This window comes from Neomonachus schauinslandi, chromosome 14, assembly GCF_002201575.2.
Source record: "Neomonachus schauinslandi chromosome 14, ASM220157v2, whole genome shotgun sequence".
Classification (NCBI taxonomy): domain Eukaryota; kingdom Metazoa; phylum Chordata; class Mammalia; order Carnivora; family Phocidae; genus Neomonachus; species Neomonachus schauinslandi.
This window is the reverse complement of record NC_058416.1, coordinates 85,467,587-85,493,131: the sequence shown is the minus strand read 5'-3', so window position 1 is coordinate 85,493,131 and position 25,545 is coordinate 85,467,587. Positions and strand designations below refer to the sequence as shown.

The following is a 25,545-nucleotide window of genomic DNA, read 5'->3' as shown; positions in this document are numbered from 1 at the left end:
CACATCTGGTCAGCTGCCGTTCACATGTCCACCTTGACAGCTCTTCTCCCCCCATCCCCACGTGGGGAACGAGACCTCCAGCCTCAGGGCTAGCTGCTTCCTGCTCTGTGTTCAGGTAGCAGTCTCCACGATCCTCTGTCACACTCACAGCACTGTGTTGTGGCTGTTTCTTCTGCTTCTCCCCACACAGGCTGTGAGATGGTGGGAATCACAGTGCATGGTATGTAGGTTCGAATGAATGAGCAAGTGATTAGATGCATATGTTGTTTTTAGCCAGGGCCTCAGGATGCAGAAACCTTGACTGCTCTTTCTACTTTTTTACATGATTTCAGTTACTTCCAGCGTCATAGCTTTGTCATAGAGAGTTGTGGTTGCCAGAAGCCTGATCACCAAATGAGCGGGGCATGTGCCCTCCATGGAGACTGGAAGCATACAGTGCAAAATGAGGCAGGGTCATGTAGTTTCAAGATTAATGGAAATGATACAGAGCATTATTTCCTGTCCTAGAGAATACTAAAAATAATCATAATAATGTGAGTTCTTCTATAGAAATAGTCACCTGAAATAGTTACTTTTGAAATGTCTGATACATAGTTTCCAAACCTCCCATGTATTCCCCTTTGTAAGGATTGCAGATACATTGTTACATTGGCAACAGTGTTGATTTCTCCCCGATTCCCCTTCCCAGTTATTTGCAAAATGAGGTTACAGTTGGTTTGTAGAAACTGGACAGGGATTAGATCTCAGTAACTGTACTTTATCAACACTTCTTTATGACAGAGGTTACAGCAAATGCAGTCTACAAAAAATTGGGGTTACCATCTAGATTGATTTGTGAATAATTGCCTGCAAATGTTGAATTCGCAGACGTGAATGTTTAGAAAGGGAACACTGTTTTTAAGTAAACTCTGCTGCCCAGCATGGGACTCTAAGTCATGACCCCAAAATCAAGAGTCACATGTTCTACAAACTGAGCCCACCAGGCACCCCCAAGGCAACACTGTTTTTAGCTTGTCATAGTTTATTTTTTAAAACAGTGTACATTAGCCATTGTAGTTTTAATCTGGGCTCGGAGACCTCTGGGCAAGTAGGGCTGAGTGAAACTGATCACAGAATTCTTCTCCCTCAATACCTAATGAAGTAAACACACTCTTCTGATTATTAAAAAAATGTCTCTAGGAAAATCCAATAAAGCCAATTGGCTTCATGCTGTAAACATTAAAATTGACAACCAAGAAAAGGAACATGATTGTGGTTTGACTCTGTTGACACTGTTCCCAGTGGTAAGAGAAAAGAAAATGTGTAGCAAAATCCTGAGAATTTTTTTTTTTTTAGAGAAGGAGAGAGAGGAGAGAGGAGAGAGAGAAGGGGTGGAGGGGCAGAGGGAGAGAGAGAATCCTAAGCAGGCCCCACGCCCAGCACAGAGCCTGACATAGGGCTTGATCCCACAACCTTGAGATCATGACCTAAGCCAAAATCAAGAGTTCAACGCTCAATCGACTGAGCCACGCAGGTGACCCCAAATCCCTCTGCTTCTCCCCATCCTTCTGCCAAACCCAGTTTAGGGAAAATTAAATTGAAGAGGTGAATAGTCAGCCTGGGAGAAAAGTCACAGAAGAATCTTTGAGGCTGGAAGCCCTCTTTGACCATCGCAGGATTCTACCAGCGCCAGGAAGAACTACTGGTTGTCATTTTCCATAGCTAGTTCAACAAAGCGTGGCTTAAGTAAAAAGATGGAGGGCTTCCTAGCAAATGATAATAAGTCCACAGGTGGGCAGTCCAGGTGAGTCCTCTACTCAAGAATGTCCTCAGGGAACCCTGCCCATTCTTTCTGCTCTGCTGCTACCCTTAGCATGTATAGTCAACCCCTTGGTCACCAGGGCTCTTGCACTTCCAGGCATTGCAAAACTTTCCAGGAGGAAGTGGGGGAGGGCCAAAGTGGGGAAAGACAGAAAGGCCTTCTCTTTACTCTCTTTACATGGTTTTGTCTTTTAATTTGGAGAGGAAAATTCCTGTCTCTGTAATAGTGTCATGTAACCACGTCCAGCCATAAATGAGGCTGCATTCCCATCCCTGGGAAGGGAAGGCAGCAGAGGAGGTGAGAATAGATGTTGAAAAAGACAATTTTGTAGTATCTGCCTGAGACTAAAGCCTGAAGACATATTCCTGCAGGAATAGGATTACCTTTGTTCAGAGGGGGCACTAAAGGAAAAATCCACAAAAGAGACCTCCAACAGATTGTGTACATCCCCTTAAAATCACCCCCTCCAGCCTTGTCCTACGGCCCTCCAGCTACAGAGATGTGTAGGCAACGGTGCCCAGTTTTCCCGTAGTACCCTGGAGATGAAGATTAAAGGTCTCAGATAAAGTTGAATAGGTATCAGGGAAAATGAATTTATATCACATGTGAACAAACAGAAGGTCTAGGTAGAGCTGCCCGTAATAAGATGAACCCTCGAATGCCTTTTGTACCAAAAGAAGAAAAAAAAGGAACACAGGAATCCAAAGAGAGGTGAGGGATTCAGGCCATGAGAAAGCATTACCCAAAGTGGAATATTGCTTTGTGTTATATAAAAACCTCAGTGACTTAAATAAAACAAGGGTTCAAAGAGATGATAAAGTGACACAAGTGGAACAGAAGAAGTGAAGAGTAAAGGAACTGAGTGAAGACCAAAACAGCACCATGGCAGGACTGCTAAATAAATCAGAAACAGAAAGGAGCCTAATGAACTTTTCTAAACATCCGAAGGAAAGGCTTGAGCTAGTCATAATAAAGAGGGAAACAAAGATATTGAAGCATCAGAGGAAAGATAGTAGCTGTGGAGGACATAGATACTCCTAATGAGTATAATTAGCATCTCTGAGGTAAGGAATTCAACATATGCAACAGAAGAAAATGTTAGGAGATAAAATAAGGAAATTTCCCCCAAGTGAGGAACTGAGTCTGCATACAGGAAGGACATGGTAGGTTGTTGTTTTTTTTTTTTTAAGCTTTTTTTTTTTTTTTTAAAGATTTTTTATTTATTTATTTGAGAGAGAGAATGAGAGAGAGCACATGAGAGGGGGGAGGGTCAGAGGGAGAAGCAGACTCCCCGCCGAGCGGGGAGCCTGATGCGGGACTCGATCCAGGGACTCCAGGATCATGACCTGAGCCGAAGGCAGCCACTTAACCAACTGAGCCACCCAGGCGCCCGCAGACATGGTAGGTTGTATGGAAGCTCAATCCGGGAACTCAGGGCAGTTGGTGGTGGTGGAGGAGGAGGATATTGGTCCAAAGCAATTGACACCAAAACATACACTGGTTATTAATGAAATTCAGAAATACAGAGATAATTCTGCTCGGGCAGAAAAGGCATATTCCTTATAAAAAGGTAAAAAACAAACAAAAAAACCCAACCAACCCACGATGGCTACATTCAGTGCCAGAAAACTGTGCCACACTGTTCCCAAAGTTCTAAGGGACAGAAAATATGATCAGGAGTGTTCTATCCTGGCAGTTATTACACAGATAAGAAGATAGGCAGATGTTTTCGAAAAACATCTGAAAAAACATCATGGAAGAACTTAGAAGCTGTGGGATCTGTGAGTCCTTCTGGAAAGTAAGCTGTTTGCTGATAAAATCTGGCCATGAATCAAAATTCAGGACTTAGCTAAAGAGAAATTACGGCCAAAGGACTAGTACTGGTGTGAGCACTAACTGCAAGTAAATAGACAACTAAGCTAACAGCTCAGGGAGCTACAGATAAGAATAGACTTGTGTTTTAACTTTATTTGGAAATTATTTCAAACTTTGCAAAAAGCTATAAAAAGAGAACACAGAATACTCATATACTGTAAGGACTTGTTTTTACCTAACCACAGTGCAGTTACCAAAATCAGGAATTTTTAACACTATTATTTAATGTACAGACCATATTCCTTTTTAAGCAGTTGTCCCAGTAAATGTCCTTTATAGTCCCCACCCCCCATCTGGATCAGGATCCAATCCAGGATCATGCATTTCATTCACTGACTCAAGTCTCTCATTTTCTTTATCTGGAGTGCTTCTGCCTTTGTCTTTTATGACTTGACTTTTTTTTTTTTTTTTTTAAAGAACAGGCCAATGATGTTGTATAAAAGCCTTCATTTTGGGTTTGTGTGATGTTTAATTGTGATGGTTATGCATTTTTAGCAGGAAGATAATTGATGTATCCTTCCAAGAGGCATGTGATGTTGCTTTATCCCATTTATTGGTGATGTTAATTTTGATTATTTAGTGAACGTGAGTTTAAAACATTTGCAAGAAAAAAAATAGGGAAGAAAAAGGAGAAAAGCATAAACAAATTACAGAGAGAGTATGACTAATACATGAGGTGATAGAGTGGAAAGAAAGTGGAAGAAAGCAACCAGGAATAAAAATTAGAGACTAAGTTGACATGTGCATGCACTGTGTAAAGAGCTACTTCGTATGTATTGGCCTCACTCAGTCACAGTTCCCCGCCCTGTAGCCACACAATCAACAGCATTCTTGACAAAGAACCATCATATCTATGTGTGTGTGTATTTGAAAATACAAATATATATAGTGGTTGCAACAGATTTTCAGGATACAAGGTTTAATACACAAAAGTCAAATCACTGTTTAATATACCAGAAATGAACAAGTGGAATTTGAAATTGAAAACATACTATTTATATAAACACCCCCCAAAATGAAATACTTAGGTAATTTTAACAAAATGTGTACAGCTTCTGAGGAAAAACTACAAAACTGTGATGAACAAAATCAAAGAAGAACTGAATAAATGGAGAGATAGCCCATGTACATGGATAGAAAGACTCAATATTGTCAAGATGTTGGCTCTTGGGGCACCTGGGTGGCTCAGTCGGTTAAGCATCTGCCTTTGGCTCAGGTCATGATCCCCCAGGGTCCTGGATCGAGCCCCGCATTGGGCTTCCTGCTCAGTGAGGAGTCTGCTTCCCCCTCTGCCCCTCCCCCTGCTTGTGCAATCTCTCTCTCTCTGTCAAATAAATTAAATCTTAAAAAAAAAAAAAAAAAGATGTTGGCTCTTCCCAACATGATCTGTAGATTTAATGAAATTTTAGTCAAAATCCTAGCAAGTTACTTTGTGGCTATTGAGAACTGATTCTGTAGTTTATATGAAGAGGTGAAAGACCCCAAATAGACAACTGAATATTGAGGAAGAGCGACAAAGTTGAAGGATTGACACGACCTGACTTCAAGACTTAGTATAAAGATATAGTAATCAATACAGTGTGGGATTGAGAATATAATAGAGCAGTGGAACAGAGGGCTCAGAAATAGACTTACATAACTATAGACAACCGATTTTTGATAAAGGAGGAAGGCAATACAATGGAGCAAAGATTTTTTTTTTTTCTTCAAGAGATAGTCCTGTAACAAGTGGACATCCACATGCAAAAAAGTGAATCTAGACACAAATATATACATCCTTTATGAAAACTGCATTGAAATGGATCATAAGCCGTAAAATGCACAACTATAAAACTCCTGGGAAATAAGACCAGGGAAAACCTAAATGACCTAGAGTACAGTGGTGACTTTTTAGGAACAAGACCACCAAAGACATGATCCACAAAAAAGAATCGATAAGCTGAACTTTATTAAAATTAAAAACTTTTGCTCTGTGAAAGACAGTGTGAAAAGAGAATGAGAAGACAAGCCACAGACTTGGAAAAAATGTTTATAAAGGATACATCTGATTACTCGAAATATACTAATATACAAAATATACAAAATATACAAAGGATACATCTGTTACTCGTAATACACAAAGCACTTTTAAAACTCAACAATAAGAAAATCAATAACCCAATTACAAAATAGACAAAAGTCCTGAATAGACACCTCACCAAAGAAGGTATGTGGATGGGGCGCCTGGGTGGCTCAGTTGGTTAAGCAACTGCCTTCAGCTCAGGTCATGATCCTGGAGTCCTGGGATCGAGTCCCGCATCGGGCTCCCTGCTCGGCGAGGAGCCTGCTTCTCCCTCTGACCCTCCCCCCTCTCATGTACTCTCTCTCATTCTAGCTCTCTCAAATAAATAAATAAATCTTAAAAAAAAAAAAAAAAAGAAGGTATGTGGATGGCAATTAGTATATGAAAAGTAGCTGAACATCATATGTCATTGGGGAATTGTGAATTAACAATGCAATAATATGATACAACTATCAGAATGGCCAAAATCTAAAACATTTGGCAACACAAATGCTTGTGAAATTGTGGAGGAATAGGAATTCTTATTCATTGCTGGTGGCAATGCAGAATGGTACAGCTGCTTTGGGACACAGTTCAGCAGTGTCTAACAAAACTAAACATACTCTTACCATAAGATCCAGCAGTTGTGCTCCTTGGTATTTACCCAAATGAACTAAAAACTTAAATCCACACAAAAGCCCGTGCATGGGTGTTTATAGCAGATTTATTCACAGTTGCCAAAAACTTGGAAACAACCAAGATGTCCCTCAGTAGGTGAGGGAATAAAACTGTGGTCATCCAGATGATGGAATATTATTCAGCACCAAAAAGAAATGGCCCATCATGCCATGAAACCACATGGAGGAACATTAAATGCATATTACTAAGTGAAAGAAGCCAATTTGAAAAGGCTATCTATTGTATGGTTCAAAGATGCAACATTCTGGAAAAGGCAAAACTATGGAGACGAGAAAAAGGTAGTGGTTGTGGGAGGGGTAAAGAGGGAAGGAGCGATGAATAGGGAGAGTACCAAGGATTTTTAGGGCAGTGACACTATTTTGGTTATACTACAGTGGTGGATACATGTCTTTATACATTCATCAAAACTCCTAGAATGTACACCACCAAGAGTGAACCTAAAGTAAACTATGAACTTTGGGTGATAATGATGTGTCAGTGTAGGTTTAGTGGGATGTTAATAGTGTAGGAGACTCTGCATGTGTGGGGACAGGGAGTGTATGAGAAATGTCTATACTTTCTGTTCAGTTTTTTTTTTTTTTTAAAGATTTTATTTATTTGACAGAGACACAGCGAGAGAGGGAACACAAGCAGGGGGAGTGGGAGAGGGGAAGCAGGCTTCCCGCGGAGCAGGGAGCCCGACGCGGGGCTCGATCCCGGGACCCTGGGATCATGACCTGAGCCGAAGGCAGACATCTAACGACTGAGCCACCCAGGCGCCCCGGAATGAATTTTTTTTAACGATGATCTAACTATATGCTGTTTGTAAGAGACACAGCTTAGATTCAGAGACACGAATGGGTTCAAAGTAAAAGGTTGGAATAAGGCATTCCCTGCCAGCAGTAACGAAAAGCAAGTTGGAGTGGCTATACTAATACCAGACCAAATAGGCTTTTAAAACAAAAATTGTTACTAGAGACAGGGAAAGACATTTTATGGTGATAAAAAATTAAGAAAATATAACAATTATATATGTACCTAGTAATAGAGCCTCCAAATATGCAAAGCAAAAATTGATAGAATTTAAAAAATAGGGCACCTGGGTGGCTCAGTCAGTTAGGATCTGCCTTCAGCTCGGGTCATCGGATCGAGTCCCCAGTCGGGCTCCCTCCTCAGCGGGGAGCCTGCTTCTCCCTCTCCCTCTGCCCCTCCCCCTGCTTGAACTCTCACTCTCTCAAGTAAATAAATAAAAATCTTTAAAACCCTAAAAAAAAAAAAAAGAAATAGACAATTCAACAATAATAGTTGGAGACTTAAAACTTCAATACCCTATTTCACTAATAGAACAACTAGAGAGAAGTTCAACAGGAGATACAGACTGGAATAACACTATGAATCAGCTAGACCTAACAGTCATCTGTAGAGCACTCCACCCAACAGGAGCAGGATATGCATTCTTCTCAGGTGCACATGGGACATTCTCCAGAATAGACCATAAAATAGTCTCATTGAATTTAAAAGGATTGAAATCATGTGAAGTATGTTTTCTGACCACAATGGAATGAAACTAGAAATTGTAACACAAGTATCTCAAGTGTTCTGATTTGCATTTCCCTGTTGACTAATGATGTTGAGCATCTTTTCATGTGCTTATTGGCCTTTTATCTCTCTTCTTTGGTCAAGTGTCTGTTCAGATCTTTTGCCCATTTTTATTTTTATTTTTTTTTTTATTTATTTTTATTTTTATTTTTATTTATTTTTTATTTTTTTTTTTTTTAAAGATTTTATTTATTTATTTGAGAGAGAGAGAATGAGAGAGACAGAGAGCACATGAGAGGGGGGAGGGTCAGAGGGAGAAGCAGGCTCCCCGCCGAGCAGGGAGCCCGACGCGGGACTCGATCCCGGGACTCCGGGATCATGACCTGAGCCGAAGGCAGTCGCTTAACCGACTGAGCCACCCAGGCGCCCCTTGCCCATTTTTAAAAAAAAGATGTATTTATTCTAGAGAGAGAGTTGGGAGGGGGGAGCAGAGGGAGAGAGAGTCCCAAGCTGATTCCCATGCTGAGCATGGACCCTGACACAGGGCTCCATCCCAGGACCCTGAGATCATGACCTGAGCAGAAACCAAGAGTCAGACTCTCAACTGACTATGACACCCAGGGGCCCTCTTTTCCCATTTTTAAATTGGTTGTATGCATATTATTGAGTTGTGAGTGTTGTTAGTAAGTTCTGGATACAGGTTCTTTATCAGGTTGTGTTTTGCAAGTGTTTTCCGAGTCTGTGGCTTGTCTTCATACTTTCTTAAGAGTATCTTTTGAAGACCAGCAGTTTTAAATTTTGATCAAGTCCACTGACAGGGCTTAGAAGCAACAACACTCCAATATTAGTGAATACACTTAGCACCTAGATTTTGGTTTTAAGTGTACTTCTGCATTTAAAAGATTCTTAGAGAAATGGCTGATTCCAGGGCTGGGACAGAGAGAGTACAAGGTGAGCCTGGAATATCTTGTATACCAGGAAGCAAGGAAGTGCTTAAAGAATATTGGAGATTAAGGGGTGCCTGGGTGGCTCAGTCGTTAAGCGTCTGCCTTCGGCTCAGGTCATGATCCCAAGGTCCTGGGATCAAGCCCCGCATCGGGCTCCCTGCTCTGCTCTCTCCCTCTGCTTGTGTTCCGTCTCTCGCTGTCTCTCTCTGTGTCAAATAAATAAATAAAATCTTTAAAAAAAAAAAAAAGAATATTGGAGATTAGTCAAAAGCACATCATAATCATGTTGAGGGGGCTCCCACTGGCCAAATCTGAGATAATTTGAACATCAGAAGAAATATAGTTATGGAGTATAGCCTATTGAATAACATTAGAAACCATGATGTATCATGGAAACAGGTAGATATAAATAAATAAATGGAGGAAAAACGAAGGCCCTTTCTTATGGCGAAATGACAACTAATAAATAGGTGAAATGATGGAATTAGAAAATCACTATTGGGTAACCATGATGGTAGTATTTTATTTAGGGAAGACTCATCAGTTGGTGCTAAAAGAAATGGATTGACATTTTGCTGAGGAGCAGGATGCTTATACATGTTCAAAGTATCTCTTAACAAAATACATATTAATTACAAAGAAGAAAAAATACCTTTACAGTGGAGAAACATGGAAGATACTTCCTCAACCAAGTGATCAAAGTTACCCTCATCAAAAAACAACATTGTGTGTCCTTTGATCCCTGTTGAGGACAACACAGGATCAGTTCTGTGGTGTTCCTGCCAAAAAGTGTGTGCTCTGACTCTACTCATACAGAAACAGCAGATGAATCCAAAATGACATTGTGTGCACTTGTGTGCCTCAAAAATGTCAAGGTCACAAAAAATAAGGAAACAGTGAGGAATTAGATTAAAGAAATGTAACTAGTAAATGAACTTGTCAACCTGGATTGGGTCCTGGAGCAGAAGAAGGAAAAAATGTCTCTTATAAAGAAATCCATACCATAAGTATTCCAAATTTCTGTTCCATGGAAATTCAGGCACAATGCACCATCCAAGAAAGAGGGAAAATCTCTGCATACTTGTTCTTTAAAGTGTTGAATGATTTTTCACGTTTATTAATAATTTGTATTTTCTCTGTTGCAAATTATCTGCCTTTATCTTCATTGTAGGTACTTCTCAGTACCTACTTTTAATTATAAAACAGCTTCCTTGTTTAACAAATAAATATAAACTGTATAAAAGGGCGTAAAGGAAAAAAAAAGAAAACCCCTCTCATCTCCACATCCCACTCTCCAGATGTTCTCCCTCTTATTTTAGTTTTTAAGGTTTGTCTACCACCCTTTTTCCTTCCTTTCACTCTTTAAAAATTTCTAAATATTTTTTGTGAATTACTCATGCAGCAAAAGCATACATCTCTAGTGGACTAGGAAAGCAGAGTTTACACTGAAAAAACTGAATGTTTCATCTCCATAGATTTTGTGATAAATATAATTTTATGTTCAAAACACATGTTTATGTATATTTAAGAACTTTAATAGTATGAAGACCTCATAGCAAAGCATATGCATAAGTGATACAAAATCGGAAATAAGGCTATAGCTACATACAGTGAGCTAGGAGCTTAAAATCTGGCTGTTGGAAACCGTTCCATAGTCTGGTGTTATTCTTTGATTTGGGGGGGAAAAACCCACAAAGGAGTGTTTTCACCCCTTAGGTTTTGGCTTTTTTTTTTTTTTTTTAAGATTTTTTATTTATTTACTTGGGGGGTTGGAGAGAGCACAAGCAGGGGGAGCAGCAGAGGGAGAAGGAGGCTCCCCACTGAGCAGGGAGCCCGAGGACAGGGACACGGGCTCCATCTCAGGACCCTGGGATCATGGCCTGAGCTGAAGGCAGACGCTTAACCCACTGAGTCACCCAGGCGCCCCTCACCCCTTAGTTTTATTAACAGTGTGAGTTGAAATTGGTATTTCAATATAATAAACTCTGTGTGGTATAGACCAGGGGGTGGGGGTGAGTCTTCTCTCACAGGATTAATTAACTGAATCTTTTGTTTTTCACCCTTCATAGAATAATAGAATTTTAGAACTAAAGGGCTACTGGAAATTCTCTTCTAACTTCCTTGTTTTATAGGTGAGAAACCAATTCCTGGAATGTGGAAGGCATGAAATGAAGCCCAGGAGGAGTAAATAGCCTGTTCCTAGCCTCCCCATGAGTTAGTGACACTTGATCTGTGTGATTTCGGTGAAGGAGCCAGAATGTTAACAGTGAGGCTTTCACTCATTCATTTAAGAAATGAATGAAACATTTATCGAATGTTGAAGATACAGCCTGTTCTGAGGAAGGAGAGTCATTCGGGTCATAAGTGATTTGTAAATTAACAACTGTACATGATGTACTAACCAGTACTCTTTTTTTCATCGCCAGTGAGGAAGGCCCATTGCTTTAGCTGTCCCAGAGCCTGGGAATGGGACATGTGGAATGAGAAATAGGTCTCTCTGTGGACTTCTGTAACGAACTGAACTTTTTTGTGTGTGTTTTTTTTCCAGCTAGAAGAGGAGAGATCTGTGCTCAATAATCAGTTGTTAGAAATGAAAAAGAGGTAGGCTTTCTTTTTGTGTTTATTGTTGCGTGTATGTGTTTAATTAGGAAAATGTCAGAACATGATGCGTATGGTGACTTGTAGAAAACATACCACCTTCTTTTCAAAAAATTGGATTGTGATAGTTTGGTGCTCATAACTGATAAATGATGAAAATGTATTTGCAAAAGTTACAGTATTAATTACCAAGACAAAGAATAGGTTAATTTTTAAGCCTCCTTCAGTTGCATTTATTAAGAAGTGTTCTAAGATCAGATTGTCTCATTATACTGCTGTCACCTCCTCATTTTCGGGAGCTAAAAATGCTGTAATTTTACATAGAGTAATTAATCGGCGTATAAATACTGATTGCATTATATAAAAATTTTAACTTTTCAATAATAATGTGTTAGCATCAATTTGAATGTTTCTATTTTTCTAGAAAAGAGCCTTGTTATTTGTTACTCTTTCATGATAATCAAATGATATTGAAATGGAAACCTTCCAGCACTTTTGAGTAAGGATAAACCGGCCCAGAGAAATAACCGTTTAGAAGCCTGATGCTTCTGTATCCTGACAGTCTCTGTCTGCTCTTTTAAAATGTGCAGTTTTTGTCTAGAGAAATTCTGTGTTTATGCTGCACGCCAAGTAGACGTGGTGCGTGTTCTTGCTGAGAACGGCAGCCTATGCGATACTGAGTAGATAGATGGGCAGCGCAGTGGGGACACACCTTTTTTTTGTTAATGAAACTAAAAATAACTCTTTAAGAATATCTTTTTTTTTTTTTTTTTTTTAAATTTTTTTTTTAAGATTTTATTTATTTATTTGCGAGAGAGACAATGAGAGACAGAGAGCATGAGAGGGAGGAGGGTCAGAGGGAGAAGCAGACTCCCCGCCAAGCAGGGAGCCCGATGCGGGACTCGATCCCGGGACTCCAGGATCATGACCTGAGCCGAAGGCAGTCGCCCAACCAACTGAGCCACCCAGGTGCCCCACTCTTTAAGAATATCTTAATCAAGAAATCGTCCATGCTCTTGCAAAGTATTTTATTCTTGTCAGAGAGAAGGAAGTTTCCCTCACCACTGACTCGCGTGTTTTGCTCTGACAGTGTTTCCTCCCACCAACGTGGCAGTTGCTTAGGAACTGAGGGCTTTAGTCAACCCACAGATAGTGGGATCCACAAGCTACATTCTAAAGGACGTCCGGCCTCAGTCCCGGGGTGCCTTTCCTCCTTTCTTTTTTTTTTTTTTTTTAAGATTTTACTTATATATTTGAGAGAGAGAGAATGAGAGACAGAGAGCATGAGAGGGAGGAGGGTCAGAGGGAGAAGCAGACTCCCCGCCGAGCAGGGAGCCCGATGCGGGACTCGATCCCGGCACTCCAGGATCATGACCTGAGCCGAAGGCAGTCGCTTAACCAACTGAGCCACCCAGGCGCCCTCCTCCTTTCTTTTTTTAATTAAGAAATACTTAGATTCGTTCTTCTGTAAAGTTTCATACCAGAATGTGCGTACGGTTCATCAGCCTCCCCGCCGCCCCTCCCCGTCCAGCCAGCTTTTCTCCAGGCCACCGTGAGCTGTGGTGACTGGTCTGCCATTCCTTCCCCAGCACCTGTGTGCAGGCCCCCATAGTTCTGCCCCCCCCCGCATGGGGGGTGTGGATATTTGATTTTACATAGATAAGGCTCTGTTTTGAGAACCTCCCTATGCAGTTACCAGGGGTGTGTGAAAAAAACTAATAGGGCTTATTCCTGTGACATTCTGGTCAGAGAGCATATGAAAATGGGCTGGTGTAAGTCAGCAAGTGCTGACATTATCCCTTTGTATTCATAATTCACAAACTCAATCTCAGAACAACCCAGTGAAATATTTGGCGGGGCTTGCATTTACAAACCATGAAACGAAAGCCCAAGATGTTAGGCAACTTGGCCAAGAACTCAGATGCAGGCCTAAGACCGAGGGCTTCAGATTTTTATGCTAGCTCTTTTCTCACTGTACATTTATTTATTTATTGTTACTCTTAAATCTTTTTTTTTTTTTTAATAGAGTAAAGCTGCTATGCTTCCTTAGCCTTTACCATGTGACTTTAAATTACATGCCTTTCAAAATGTTCTCAGGCCTGTGACTTTTTTCACAGCTTAAAAGGATGGACCAAGTTTGGGTGCTTGTTAAGGCCACTTCTTACTTCACTAACTTTGCTCCCATTTTAAGTCCTGGATAAGTTTACAAGATTGTCTCTTGAAAATTACTCTTTATATCGATAAATACAGATAGAGATGGTAATTTTTTCTGAAAGTGAAAATTTTAAAAAACCTAGCTTCATCCTATTTAGCACTGTTCTGTTGTCAAATTAATCCTTATGGAACGTTATGTCTAAAATCTGAATGCAAATATATTTCAGCTAATAATTTGGGCCCTTAAATGCTCTCTAAAAGCCAGTTTGATAATGGATTCATATGTAGGTCTGTGTGTGTAATAGTTAAGTAAATTGAGCAGGGAGTACTGAAAAGAATTTGATATGCTCTTAATTTAAAAGGCTGGCAAGTACTTAAATCATAAAGGTATTTGCAATGTAGTCATTCATGCAAGAACTGAGCTCTTAGTCAAGAGTTTAATTGAGAAGTGATAATTGAACATACACAGTCAAGATAGTATCTAATTGTGTCATTCAAATGGTCATTATATTGAAGTGCAGAACTTATTCCTGACCTGTAGGCACAAACTACTTACCATTCAGTGGTAGCATTGTCCTGTATTTGCTACGGTCTTTTGGTATCTGAACACTGAATTGCAAGCAACATGTAGTAAAGGTTTTTCTCCTAACTTAAACATGTAATCATTATTTTGGAAACGGGTTTCCAAGTTAGGCAGACCTCTTTCAAAACAGGCTCCAAGACAGCTGACAGAGCAGAGCCAGCCTTGAATTGCTCTGCCTGATGGAAGTGGAGAAACGAAGGTTCCTCTGTCCACTGAAGCCTACAGCAGACTGGGGAACATGTTTGGCTTCCCTCCCTTCTCTAGGCTTTGTGATGTCACTGCAGGGACTTGAGAGCCCAAATCTCAGACATGGACTCTTTGGAGTCAGAATTCACTCAGTTAGTGTAAATCAGGACAAATGTCAGGAATGGAAGCTGGTTGGCGATACCGTCTAAGATACCAAGTCTGAAGAGGTCCTGTGCTACTTCGGCTCATTAAGCTCACTGTGGGTTGCTGACTGTCTGACTGTCTCGGGCTTGCGCTACTTACCAATGCTCATTTCACCCTCTCTTTTCCCTTCCCTACTCCTGCTTCCTTTGCTCTATCTGTGTGTCTTTAATGGTAAGACTAAAGAAAGTCTATCCACGTTATAATAAATAAATTTCATATATTTTTAGTAAAACAAATTGTTGTATATATTTTTTGGCTGCCTTTGTCCCTCTGTGTCTTGCTTTTGTTTTGTAAAATATTCTTAGCCGTACACACACACACACACACACACACACACACGCCGTTTTTATACCTATATACAGCAAAGAACTTCAGCGCAAATTTAGCTCTCCTTACTGTACCTGCATTTCTTTTCATGTTTCTAATATTTGGTTCTTGTTATCTTGCATTTTTAAAGCTTGCCCAGTAACACTTTAAGGTATTTGCTTCATTACTAGAATTTATTTCTTAAGTAAGTAGTAAGGAAAGAATCTGGCAAATACGTTCCCCTGGGGGGAAAGATTTCTGGCCCCCATAGCTGTTCTTTCATATCATGTTATCTTCCCTTCTTGATACTTTCTTTCTTTCTTTTTTTTTTTTTAAAGATTTTTTATTTATTTACTGGACACAGAGAGAGAGATAGTAAGAGAGAGTACGCAAGCACAGGGAGCGGCAGGCAGAGGGAGAGGGAGAAGCAGGCTTTCCGCAGAGCAAGGAGCCTGATGTGGGGCTCCATCCCAGGACCCTCCATCCCAGGACCCTGGGATCATGACCCGAACCGAAGGCAGCCCTTGAACCGACTGAGCCACCCAGGCGCGCCCCCTTCTTGATACTTTCAGTAACACAAGTCACTCTGGCCAGCATGGTTTCAAGGTAACAGAGGCCCCCTGGCAGTGTGGTTTGTGACTCAGATGTCAGGAATGTTAGCATAAATGGTTTAAATTAGTCCCTCTTGGTTCGCACAATGGAATTAGGGCTTAGAAATAGCCTAAGAAGCCAGCAATGAAGATCTGCCACAGAGATGAACTGCCAAAGGCTATTTGTCCTGTCATTTGGTATATAAATCACAAGGCAGATCCCTTTCTTAACCATGTGTCTTTTGATAACTTGTACAAGAAGCGTTCTGCTTGCCATCTTCTTAGAAAGCAGCCTCTCTTAGGGGTTGTGTGTATGCGATAAGCAGACAAAGGTTCCTGTACATTCTTGCTTCTTCCAGCTGGTGGTCTCTCTCTCCCTCCCTAACACAAAGACCCTATGAGATTTTGGCTATCTAGAGTTCTGATTATAGAAGAACTTAACTCTGTTCAGTAACCCCCAAATCCTGGTATTTTTCAATAAAAACATTAAAACTACATTTTTCAAATTTGACTTGGATTTATAACAAGTAAAGCTCTTGAAATAGTTTTTACAATAGAATAAACTACCAAATATGTTTAATTGAAACTTGAGCCCCGGATTTTTTGGATAACTTCGGATAACATCAGATATTTACTTTCCAGGTGGAAGAAGTACCGGTCCATTCCTTCCATTAAAATCTTTGCTTTGTTTTGACCTAAACAAGATCCTATTTCCTAGCAAGGTGTTGTTCACTTAGTGATTTAACAGCACCAATACCCACCCACTCTCCAGTGTTCATATCATGCTTGGGTGTCGAATTCAAGAAATTTCTGTAAGTCTCAGATTCTTTTCTTACTACTTATTCTGGAGTATAAGTGTAAGCCACACAACGAGATAAATACAACACTTATATTTTCATCTTTGTGTAGAATTTCAATTTACCATAAATCATGAGAATTCTGTAATTCATGTGCCGGATATCTTGGGTCTCACTAACCAGACATACATTCTGCCATTTCTAACCTGGGCCTCAGTTTCCAATTCTTCCAGTCAGTTCTAAAACAGACTGAACCATGACATGCTCTGCATTCACACAGTTCCTTCTTCTAGAACGAGGAGCGATTTGGCTGCTTGTTGTTGAAGTTTTGAACTCTCACTGATGATCATCTACATTAATGCAGTGTTGTAGGTTGGATGGCCTGAGGGCTAGCTAGGACATTTTTTTTCCAGTCTGTGTTTTTCCCAAAATACTTTTGTGATACAAGGGCTCTTTCCCTCTTGTTTCACACTGCATGTAATTTTTAAAACCTTTTTATTTCAAAATGGAGATTTACAGGAGAGTTGCCGAGGCAGCACAGAGAGTCCCCATGGAGTACCCTTCACCCTGTGTCCCCTGATAAGCCCATCATACACTCCTTGGTATGTTTGTCAAAACTGAGAAAGCAACGTTGGTTCGGTTTGCTTATCTAGACTCTAGACTTTATTCAGATTTCCCCAGTTTTTCCATTAATGTCTTTTTCCTCTTCTGGGATTCAGTCTAGGAAACCACATTGCATTCAGTGGTCATGCCTCCACAGCCTCCTTCATTCAGTCTGTGACAGTTCCTCAGTCTTTCCTTGTCTTTCATGACCTTGGCACTTTTGAATGCATGCAATTTTTACAACAAAAAGTCACACACACACACACACACACACACACACACACACGCACACAGTAGCTTGCCCTTCTGGGTTCTATCTATTGTGTCTTTGCCTTCCCTCCCTGTCTTCCTTCATCTTCCCCTTCCTTTTTCCACCCCTTGAGTCCGGGATAAATGTTTCCCTCTCGTTAAGGCCTGGTCCCACTCCCTCTGCTGACAGCCGAATGCTGAGTCAGGCTGAGAACATAAACCAAGCGCTCTGACGTCCTCCCTCCAGACTCTCCCACCCCCACCCCCCAGTACTTTCGTTCTCCACCTGGAAATCCATTTTAACATTTCTGTTCCAGCCTTTATGTAATTACCTTTAATCTCTATGAGCGACGTAAAGTCCTTTCCAGATTCTGTGGATGAAAAGTCACACTCCTTCAGTATGAATAGCAGTAATAACCTTTGCGACTGTTTTGGCCCATGAGATCTCAAAAACACATTCTCAGAAGTTGCGAAAAGTTTACTGAAATTAGTGAGAACCAATTGATACCTCCAGCATAAAACTGCTCTGCATGACATCCGTGTATAACCGCTTTGCATGTGTGTATTTTAATTGTTGTTATTGCTTGGTAATAATTTATTCAAGAAGTAACAATTCAGTTGGGGGGGGGTAGATTTTAAAAGAATTCTTTGGGGGTAACAGTGTTGTTTTGTTTTGTTAATTCTACATCTTCCAGAGTTATTAACTTGTTTCTTTAAATTCAAATGGATACAATGATATGCAGATTCTGCATGTCTATGCCTAGGTAAACTTGTTCTCCCTCACAGTGAGTAAAATTTCAAGTAAAATTTTGCAAGCATAATAGCCTCAGCCCCTTTAAAACTTCCCCGTAATACTTTTTTCTTTACGTTAACTCAAGTTAATTGCGTGTTTGTTCTAGGGCCATTGTGCACTCACCACTCTCTCGGTTGATTTCTGGAATTTTTTTTTTTTTTTTAACTCTTTGGTCTTTTAGAGAATCCAAGTTAATAAAAGACGCAGATGAAGAAAAAGCTTCCTTGCAGAAATCCATCAGTATTACTAGTGCCTTACTCACCGAAAAGGATGCAGAGCTGGAAAAGCTGAGAAATGAGGTAGAGTACCACCTGAGGGGGCTGTTGCCACTCCTGCTTTTGTTCAAGCTGCGAGCCTAAGCTAACCCGCTGCGTTTCAGGTCACAGTGCTCAGGGGAGAGAGCGCCTCCGCCAAGTCCTTGCATTCCGTCGTTCAGTCTCTGGAGTCGGATAAGGCAAAGCTTGAACTCCAGGTAAAGAACTTGGAGCTTCAACTCAAAGAAAACAGGAGGCAGCTCAGCAGCTCCTCAGGTAAAGTGATGGCCACATGGTGCTTCTTTCCAACTCCGCCGCCTCCTGCAGAGGAGCTGTTGTTAGTGAGATGTCCTTGGAAGGCTGTAGTGCTGCCCCTGACCAGGCCCATCTGCCTTTGGATCTCCCAACCACCGAATCAGATAAGGGCTAGTCATGACACAGGTCCTCCACACAGGGGCGTGCCTGGCATGCCCCCTTCTGGAGTATTGGCAGCAATAGGAGACGTACGCGCACTGCCATGATGGGGGGCAGAGGTGGTCCCTTTGTGAGCAAGTGATCGCTTGCTTTGCTACTTAAGTTCCAGGTGGGTGTGATGGGCATCCTCCGCACCAGTGGGCCAGCCCCCCAAGGGAGAAGATGGGCGGGTGAGGGCCAGCGTCTGTGTACGTCCCTCAGGGCTCCAGATGCCCGATAGGAAACCATGCACTGTTCCCAAAGAGGCCCATTTGGGAATTTCACATGAAAATACATGTCTGACACTGGCCCGTTGGTTGCAGTAACCCAGGAAAAAAGATGGCAAGTGCTGTGAATCATCCTCCTTTTTTTTTTTTTTTTTTAAATATAAGGTAATACTGATACTCAGGCAGAAGAGGACGAAAGAGCCCAGGAGAGTCAGGTAACACTCCTTTTTTTTCTTTTTTTTGCTTGGCTTACTCACTATTTTAAAAGATCATTTAACCTTTTGAAGAGGCAATACACTGTATATATTTTTAATATTAGACCTTATGGTCTAAACAATAAATAATATTAAAAATATATACAGTAGAAAACCTCCCTCCACACACTATCTCCCATCTGCTCAGTTCCCAAGCCCTTAAACAGGTTATCATTCTTATTGGTACCTTTAAAAAAAAAAATCTTTCCAGAGATAGAAAAACATGTATATAAAAACCAAAACTAGTTGTCTTTTCCTCTCCTTTTGGACACAAATGGTGGCGTCTTTTTAGTATCTGTATAGCACGTCAGTTGACGTGACATTTGGGATGTTTCTGATCTTTCAGGTGTATTAGGAACAATGTTGTAATGAGTTATCTTGAACATCTATCATTTTGCAGATATACTAGTGTTTCTTTAGGACAGATTCATAGAAGTAGAATTGCTCTGTCAAAAGATTCCTTGCTCCTCTTGACCTTAAAAAGACAGAGTTCTTGAAAACTGTTTCCCCAAAGCCAAAATTATCAAAACAGCCTTAGTTTTAAAAATGGGATTATATGAAGGCAAACTATTCTGTGTTTGGAAATATACTTGCACATGAGCAACTGGTGTCCATCTTCAATTTTAATAGGACATTTTAGATATATTTATTCTGTTCAAAACTCAAAGGTACAAAAACCATCCTCTTCAAAAAAAGGAAAATTTATTTGAGTTTGCAGTTTGTTTTAGTTATCCAACATCTCCTTTGAAAGGCATGAAAGGATTCAGCAGGTGTACTAACTCACCCTGGTAGTGTTGTCTGCTTAGTCTGTGCGTCTGATAAGCATAGACTCAATTAACTGTGTTTTCTTTTCCCCTTTCCTCTCTGCTTCCGTTTGTTCCATCTGCCGCTGCCAACGCTTTCTTCCAATCAGCAAATGGTTTGTTTTATGTTTCCTAATTTGTGATTGTGTGTGTGTGTGTGTGTCTGTGGTTTCCCACTACACTTACATCCATTTTGTAGCTTTTTCTTCTTCCTGTAGTGTAGCTCCTAACAGGATAAAGTCTTAGAAAATGAAACTTCCCTTCAGTGTTGGAAGGGGTCCCCTGCAGATAATCCCGAAGCTGGTGATTGCTAGCTTTGTTTCAGAACTTGCCCTGGCAAGAGAATTAGGCCCAGTATTTCTTTAAAAAGTGAAATGTATCATTTTTAATATTGTAAAGTAGGATTTATTCAGTGGATATTTAGAGAAATTGGACCTTTTTGTTATATGTAGAAGAGGGTAAAAACATTTTGTTTTTTTTTTTTTTTTTTAAAGATTTTATTTATTTATTTGAGACAGAGAGAATGAGAGAGAGAGAGAGCACATGAGAGGGGGGAGGGTCAGAGGCAGAAGCAGGCTCCCCGCCAAGCAGGGAGCCCGATGCGGGACTCGATCCAGGGACTCCAGGATCATGACCTGAGCCGAAGGCAGTCGCTTAACCAACTGAGCCACCCAGGCGCCCAAAACATTTTGTTTTTAAAGTGCCCTTGGTTTGAAAGGAGACATTAGGACAAGAGTGTCTCCTCCTGATGGTCACCTCGTTGTCCCACTGCTCAGTGAATCTTGGCACAGGTGTTCCTTGTACGTGTGGTACCTGAGCACTGTCACTGTCTCCTCAGCTGAAAGGGAGCTGGAGCCTTCTCTTTGAAACACCTTCATTTTTGTCTGAAGATAACGTGTATTGACTGTTCCACTGGGACCACCAGTCAGTAGATGTTAAGCGGTGGTCGGAGGGGAATTTCCTGAACTTGTTCAAATCTACAGAGCATAAAAGTTCTGGATTTGTCCCGGAGTTTAATGGAACAGTTGACTGGTTTTGCTTTTTACAGAGTTTTGTGTATGTATGTGTGTATATATAAAGCATTTAAACGTGGGCTCAGTAATGGCCACTGTTGCCCCCCGCCCCCGTTAGCCGCAGCACATTCTGTAGCCACAGTGTGAGAGTGTACTTTCATGGTGTTCTTGATACCCCAGTGTACATTTAGACATTGTATACATTTGTTTCTTCTTTTTCCGGACAAATCAGATTGATTTCCTAAATTCAGTAATAGTGGACCTTCAGAGGAAGAATCAAGACCTCAAGATGAAGGTGGAGATGATGTCAGAAGCAGCCCTTAATGGGACTGGGGATGACCTAAACAGTTACGACAGGTATTTTATATTAAGCAATACTGATCAGAACCTTCGTTCCACCTAAATAAAGGTTTTTAAAGTTAAGTTCTCCAGTGGATTGGAGAAAACAATTGCCTTGGCCATAAATCTGGCAAGAGAGTGATATAACCCTATAAATGGTTTGATGTGAAAATGTAAAATGTGGACTGTAGAACGTCTACTTGAGGCTCCCAGACTTGGCCATAATTAATTCTGCTTATTTTTTGTTCTCTGAGAGTGATACTGTCTCTTGAACTTCATCTGGTAGATATGAGTTTCTGATTGTACATGTTAACATTTGTAGTGACGACCAGGAGAAACAGTCCAAGAAGAAACCTCGCCTCTTCTGTGACATATGTGACTGCTTTGACCTCCACGACACCGAGGACTGCCCCACCCAGGCGCAGGCATCGGAGGACCCCCCCCCACTCCACACACCATGGCAGTCGGAGCGAGGAGCGTCCATACTGTGAAATCTGTGAGGTGTTTGGGCACTGGGCCACCCACTGCAATGATGATGAGACGTTCTGATGGGACCCCCAGCCCTGCGCCGGGCTTCTCAGACACACTAACATGTAGGCGACGGAACACCAGCATCGTGTGTGCAGACTTCCGGAGAACTCATGTTATTTTTGACCCCCATCAACAAATCTAAGAAAATATTTTGAGCTTCAATAAATCACCCTTTTAGTCTCCCCTTAGAATTTAAAATAATAAATACTTAGTAGGTGAGTTTTCACCTCTGATTTGTCTTCTTGATTTTTAAAAGTTCTAACAAGACATTGCACCAGATGCCATTACATTTACTGCCCCGAGGGAAACCTCCTAGAACAATCCCTACCCTCACAATACCTTATTTAAGTAACTTTAAATTATGCTGTTACTTTTCATATTTGCACTAAAATTTTTCCAGGCTGCGTTTGTATATTTAGATGTTTGGGTTAAGCTTTGACACTGGAATGAGTTGGAAAAATGTGCCATTTTGCATTTTCATCTACTCATTTAAAGTATTTTATTCTTAAAGAAGTATCTGAGCTCTTTGCACTACCTGATGTCAGTAGTGCCTTTATTTCAGGCTTGATAATACTTGGGTGTGATTATAAAATCATGAAACAGGTAAAGGGGGGGAAGCCCCAAACTGCTGTGGGGACATTTTATAATCTATATGCTGCACCTACTCACTCTACTGTGGTGTTTTGTTCATTGGTTTTGCATAATTTCAGCTTCTATATATTATATGTATATATTTTTAAAAAATCTATATTTTGGGAAAAAAACACAATGTCTGTCTTTTCAGATTTTTACCTTTATGAAAAAGAAAACACATCAAGACATGATGGACTAGGCCAGAATATAACATCACGTGGCTTTGCAACTATTTTTTCTGTTTTCATTTTGTTTCTTTAGCAGATATAAATAACTGGGAGAATTTTCTCCAGATTTGTTTCTTTCTTCAGCAGATATCCCCAGCAGTCAATTAACTAGATAATAAGCCACTATAAAACACCTAAATTAACCAATCTACAACCTTTACAAGTTTTTTTACTGTATTTTTAGATGAATGTACGATGAGAAATTCAACATTAATAATTTTGGATTTTCTTATCACAAAAAATAAAATGAAGGACCTCAACCATCAGAAGTTTATCAACCAGTTTGAGTCTATTTATCTTCATTTGAATGTCTTCTAGAATATGTAAAAAGTAATAAATGTATCTTCCATGCTACATGTATAATAAGAACTTCTATAATTGTATATATGCCTTTGATGTATTTTTCCCCTCAGGATTATCAAATGTGTGTCTGACAAGTGAAAAATCTGTAATGAGTTGAAATTTTTGGTTATAAACATATTAAAATAGGAAGTGTTTCACAAACAAAATGTAAAGCAGTATTAAAATTTGAGCAAACAAGTGTTCTGTATCTACTTTAATAAATGGTTCTTTTTTGCCAGTGGTAGTAAACTGATATTATTCTCAGGTTTATTTGTCAGTGTTTTTTCTTTAAATGAGCAAGCACTATATATCCAAACAGAAATTTCTACAGTCTTGTTGATAAACAGCTTTTTTTTTTAGAAAAAGACTGAAAAGATTTAATAATCAACTCCCAAATTTTATGCTTATTTTTCCAATCTATCAGTTTCCTGACATAGTTAACATAAGCAGGTAAATCTTTTCAGTAAATTGAGCAGTTGAAGACTCAAGCAAAAACCCAAGTCAAGACTCAAATGTCTTGAGGAACTCTGGCAAGTTACATATATCCCATGTTGCTCTTGGTTTCCTATCTCTTCTTTGCTTCAAACCCCCATGCAAGTTTCTTTTTTTTGGGCAACCTGTGAATTTTCAGCGTCCTTTTTGGCTTTTACAGAGTTGTGGCAGGCAACCGCCTTGGCAATTTTTACACCAAGCTCTCGAGTAGCTAGCTGGTTGCTGAGTTCCTCAGCCTTCTCAATGTTCCACTCTTCCACAGCCTGGTCTATGCTCTTTTCAAGGCCTGACTTGTCAATTTTTTTCTTTTTAACAGGGGGGCCAAACCTATCATTGATTCCAAAATACTGAGTAAGCTCCTTCCACTGGGTTTCACTTGAGGTCTGTTCACTATGAGAATCTTCTTCATTTTTCAATTTACCTTTCCTGGAGCGTTTTCTTTCTTTCCCTCTGAATCCTGAAGTTGAGGTTTTCTGTTCAGAATGTTTTTAATGCAATTCTTGAAATTTATGCCACATATTTAAGGGAATTCCAGAGGGGCATTCTTCATATGGATTTACATTTGCCTCTACTCCAGGCTTTGGTCCATCAGCTGGGAAATCTGAGATCTCTGTTTCTGTAATGGCCCCATCTTCTTTATCTTCCTGTAAGTTAAATCCAGAGTTCTCTAATGGGGCTTCATCTTCAGAATTCAACTCAATATCACTTTCATTTAGGCCAGGAGGTAGCAGCCCACTCCACATCTTTTCTTCCGTCAGGAGCCGGCAGCCCAGCAGCCATCTTAAGACCCCACCTGATAAACAGCTTTTAAGAAATCAATGTATCCCCATCTCAAAGCATCCTATGACCCACTTAATGTAAAATAAATACTAAGGTTATTATCCATTGCTATATCACACTATATTACCTGACAAAAATACATATGGCAGCAGGTAGTACCAACTATCAATCCATGACGTTTTACAAAGAAACTCTGAAAGTTGCTGGGATGTTCAGCAAAATGACTACTGAACCAAACATTTGTTTTATGAGCACAGACTCACCAACAGGTCGATATTTCCAAAGCAGAGTTATCAGTTGAACAAGCACATTACTTTAACCTAAATAATACCCTGACACTAGTCCTTGACTTCAGTACTAACCATAGGGGATTAAAAGACTCAAACTATAAACTTACTGTGGTAATCATTTTGCAATTTATACTTAGGTCAAATCATGTTGTATACCTGAAACTAATACAATGTTACATGTCAGTTATATCCATAAAAACTAAAAAGAACACTAAGGTCTGCAATAGTCATAGGGCAACTACAGCAGTATAGTTTCCAAACATTGGGTCTCTATACAGGTTAAACACCTATGTTGATCATCTTCTAGCATCCTGATCCTGTCTGAGGAGGAGAGTTTATCATCCTGGTCTTGCTCATTTATACTCCTGCATGCTTGGGATTTCACTAGCCTTGAGCATTTCACCTCTTAACTGTAAGTTGTGGCCTCATTTAACAGTTCATGACAAGGCCTGATGAGCTCAACATGTATTCTCACAGATGGTGCTAAAATAATACACATTTTCAGCTGGGCAGAAAGCCTGCACATGTGACAAGAATCTGTGATACAGGTTGAGAACCACTGTGAAAACCGGGTTGAGAAATAGGGCGTGGAAGTCTGCATGAGTGGAAACAAGTTATTTTAAAATCTAAACGGTTTTGATGAATCGTAGAATTCAGAGTACAAGTGTGTATATATGTATGATTGATTGATTGCTTTTCTGCATCCTCCCCAAATTCTGCTCTTTGCTTACTCAGAACCTCATGGTAGTTGTTTAGTGAGCCCTTTCTTCATAATATAGAGTGTATATATAGAATTGAAAGGAGCCATCCACTCGAAGACCCAACATTTTCAAGCCTCTTTCACATCCCAAATAGTCAATTTCTACCCTCAAAGTATTGAAACGCACATATCCTCCTAAAACAATAGTTATTAAGCAATTAAGTGCCAGGCACCCTTCTGAGCTTTTAATATGAAACATGATG

The 25,545-nt window shown here is 40.2% G+C and overlaps 1 protein-coding gene and 1 pseudogene across 3 annotated transcripts in view; one reads left to right on the top strand and one right to left on the bottom strand.

The window, feature by feature from the left end:
- Positions 1-23,279, top strand: part of CLIP1 (CAP-Gly domain containing linker protein 1) — a 119,224-nt gene extending 95,945 nt beyond the window's left edge. For all 3 annotated transcript variants that reach the window (XM_021698661.2, XM_044921206.1, XM_044921207.1), the window contains 6 exons: positions 11,430-11,482; positions 18,126-18,243; positions 18,324-18,474; positions 19,044-19,093; positions 21,181-21,305; positions 21,610-23,279. In XM_021698661.2, coding sequence (XP_021554336.2) covers positions 11,430-11,482; positions 18,126-18,243; positions 18,324-18,474; positions 19,044-19,093; positions 21,181-21,305; positions 21,610-21,778 — 666 coding nt within the window. In that variant the 3' untranslated portion in view covers positions 21,779-23,279. The remainder of the gene's footprint in view (positions 1-11,429; positions 11,483-18,125; positions 18,244-18,323; positions 18,475-19,043; positions 19,094-21,180; positions 21,306-21,609) is intronic.
- A 137-nt stretch (positions 23,280-23,416) lies between these two features.
- On the bottom strand, positions 23,417-24,265 carry LOC110588330 (annotated as a pseudogene).
- Between the last annotated feature and the right edge of the window lie 1,280 nt (positions 24,266-25,545).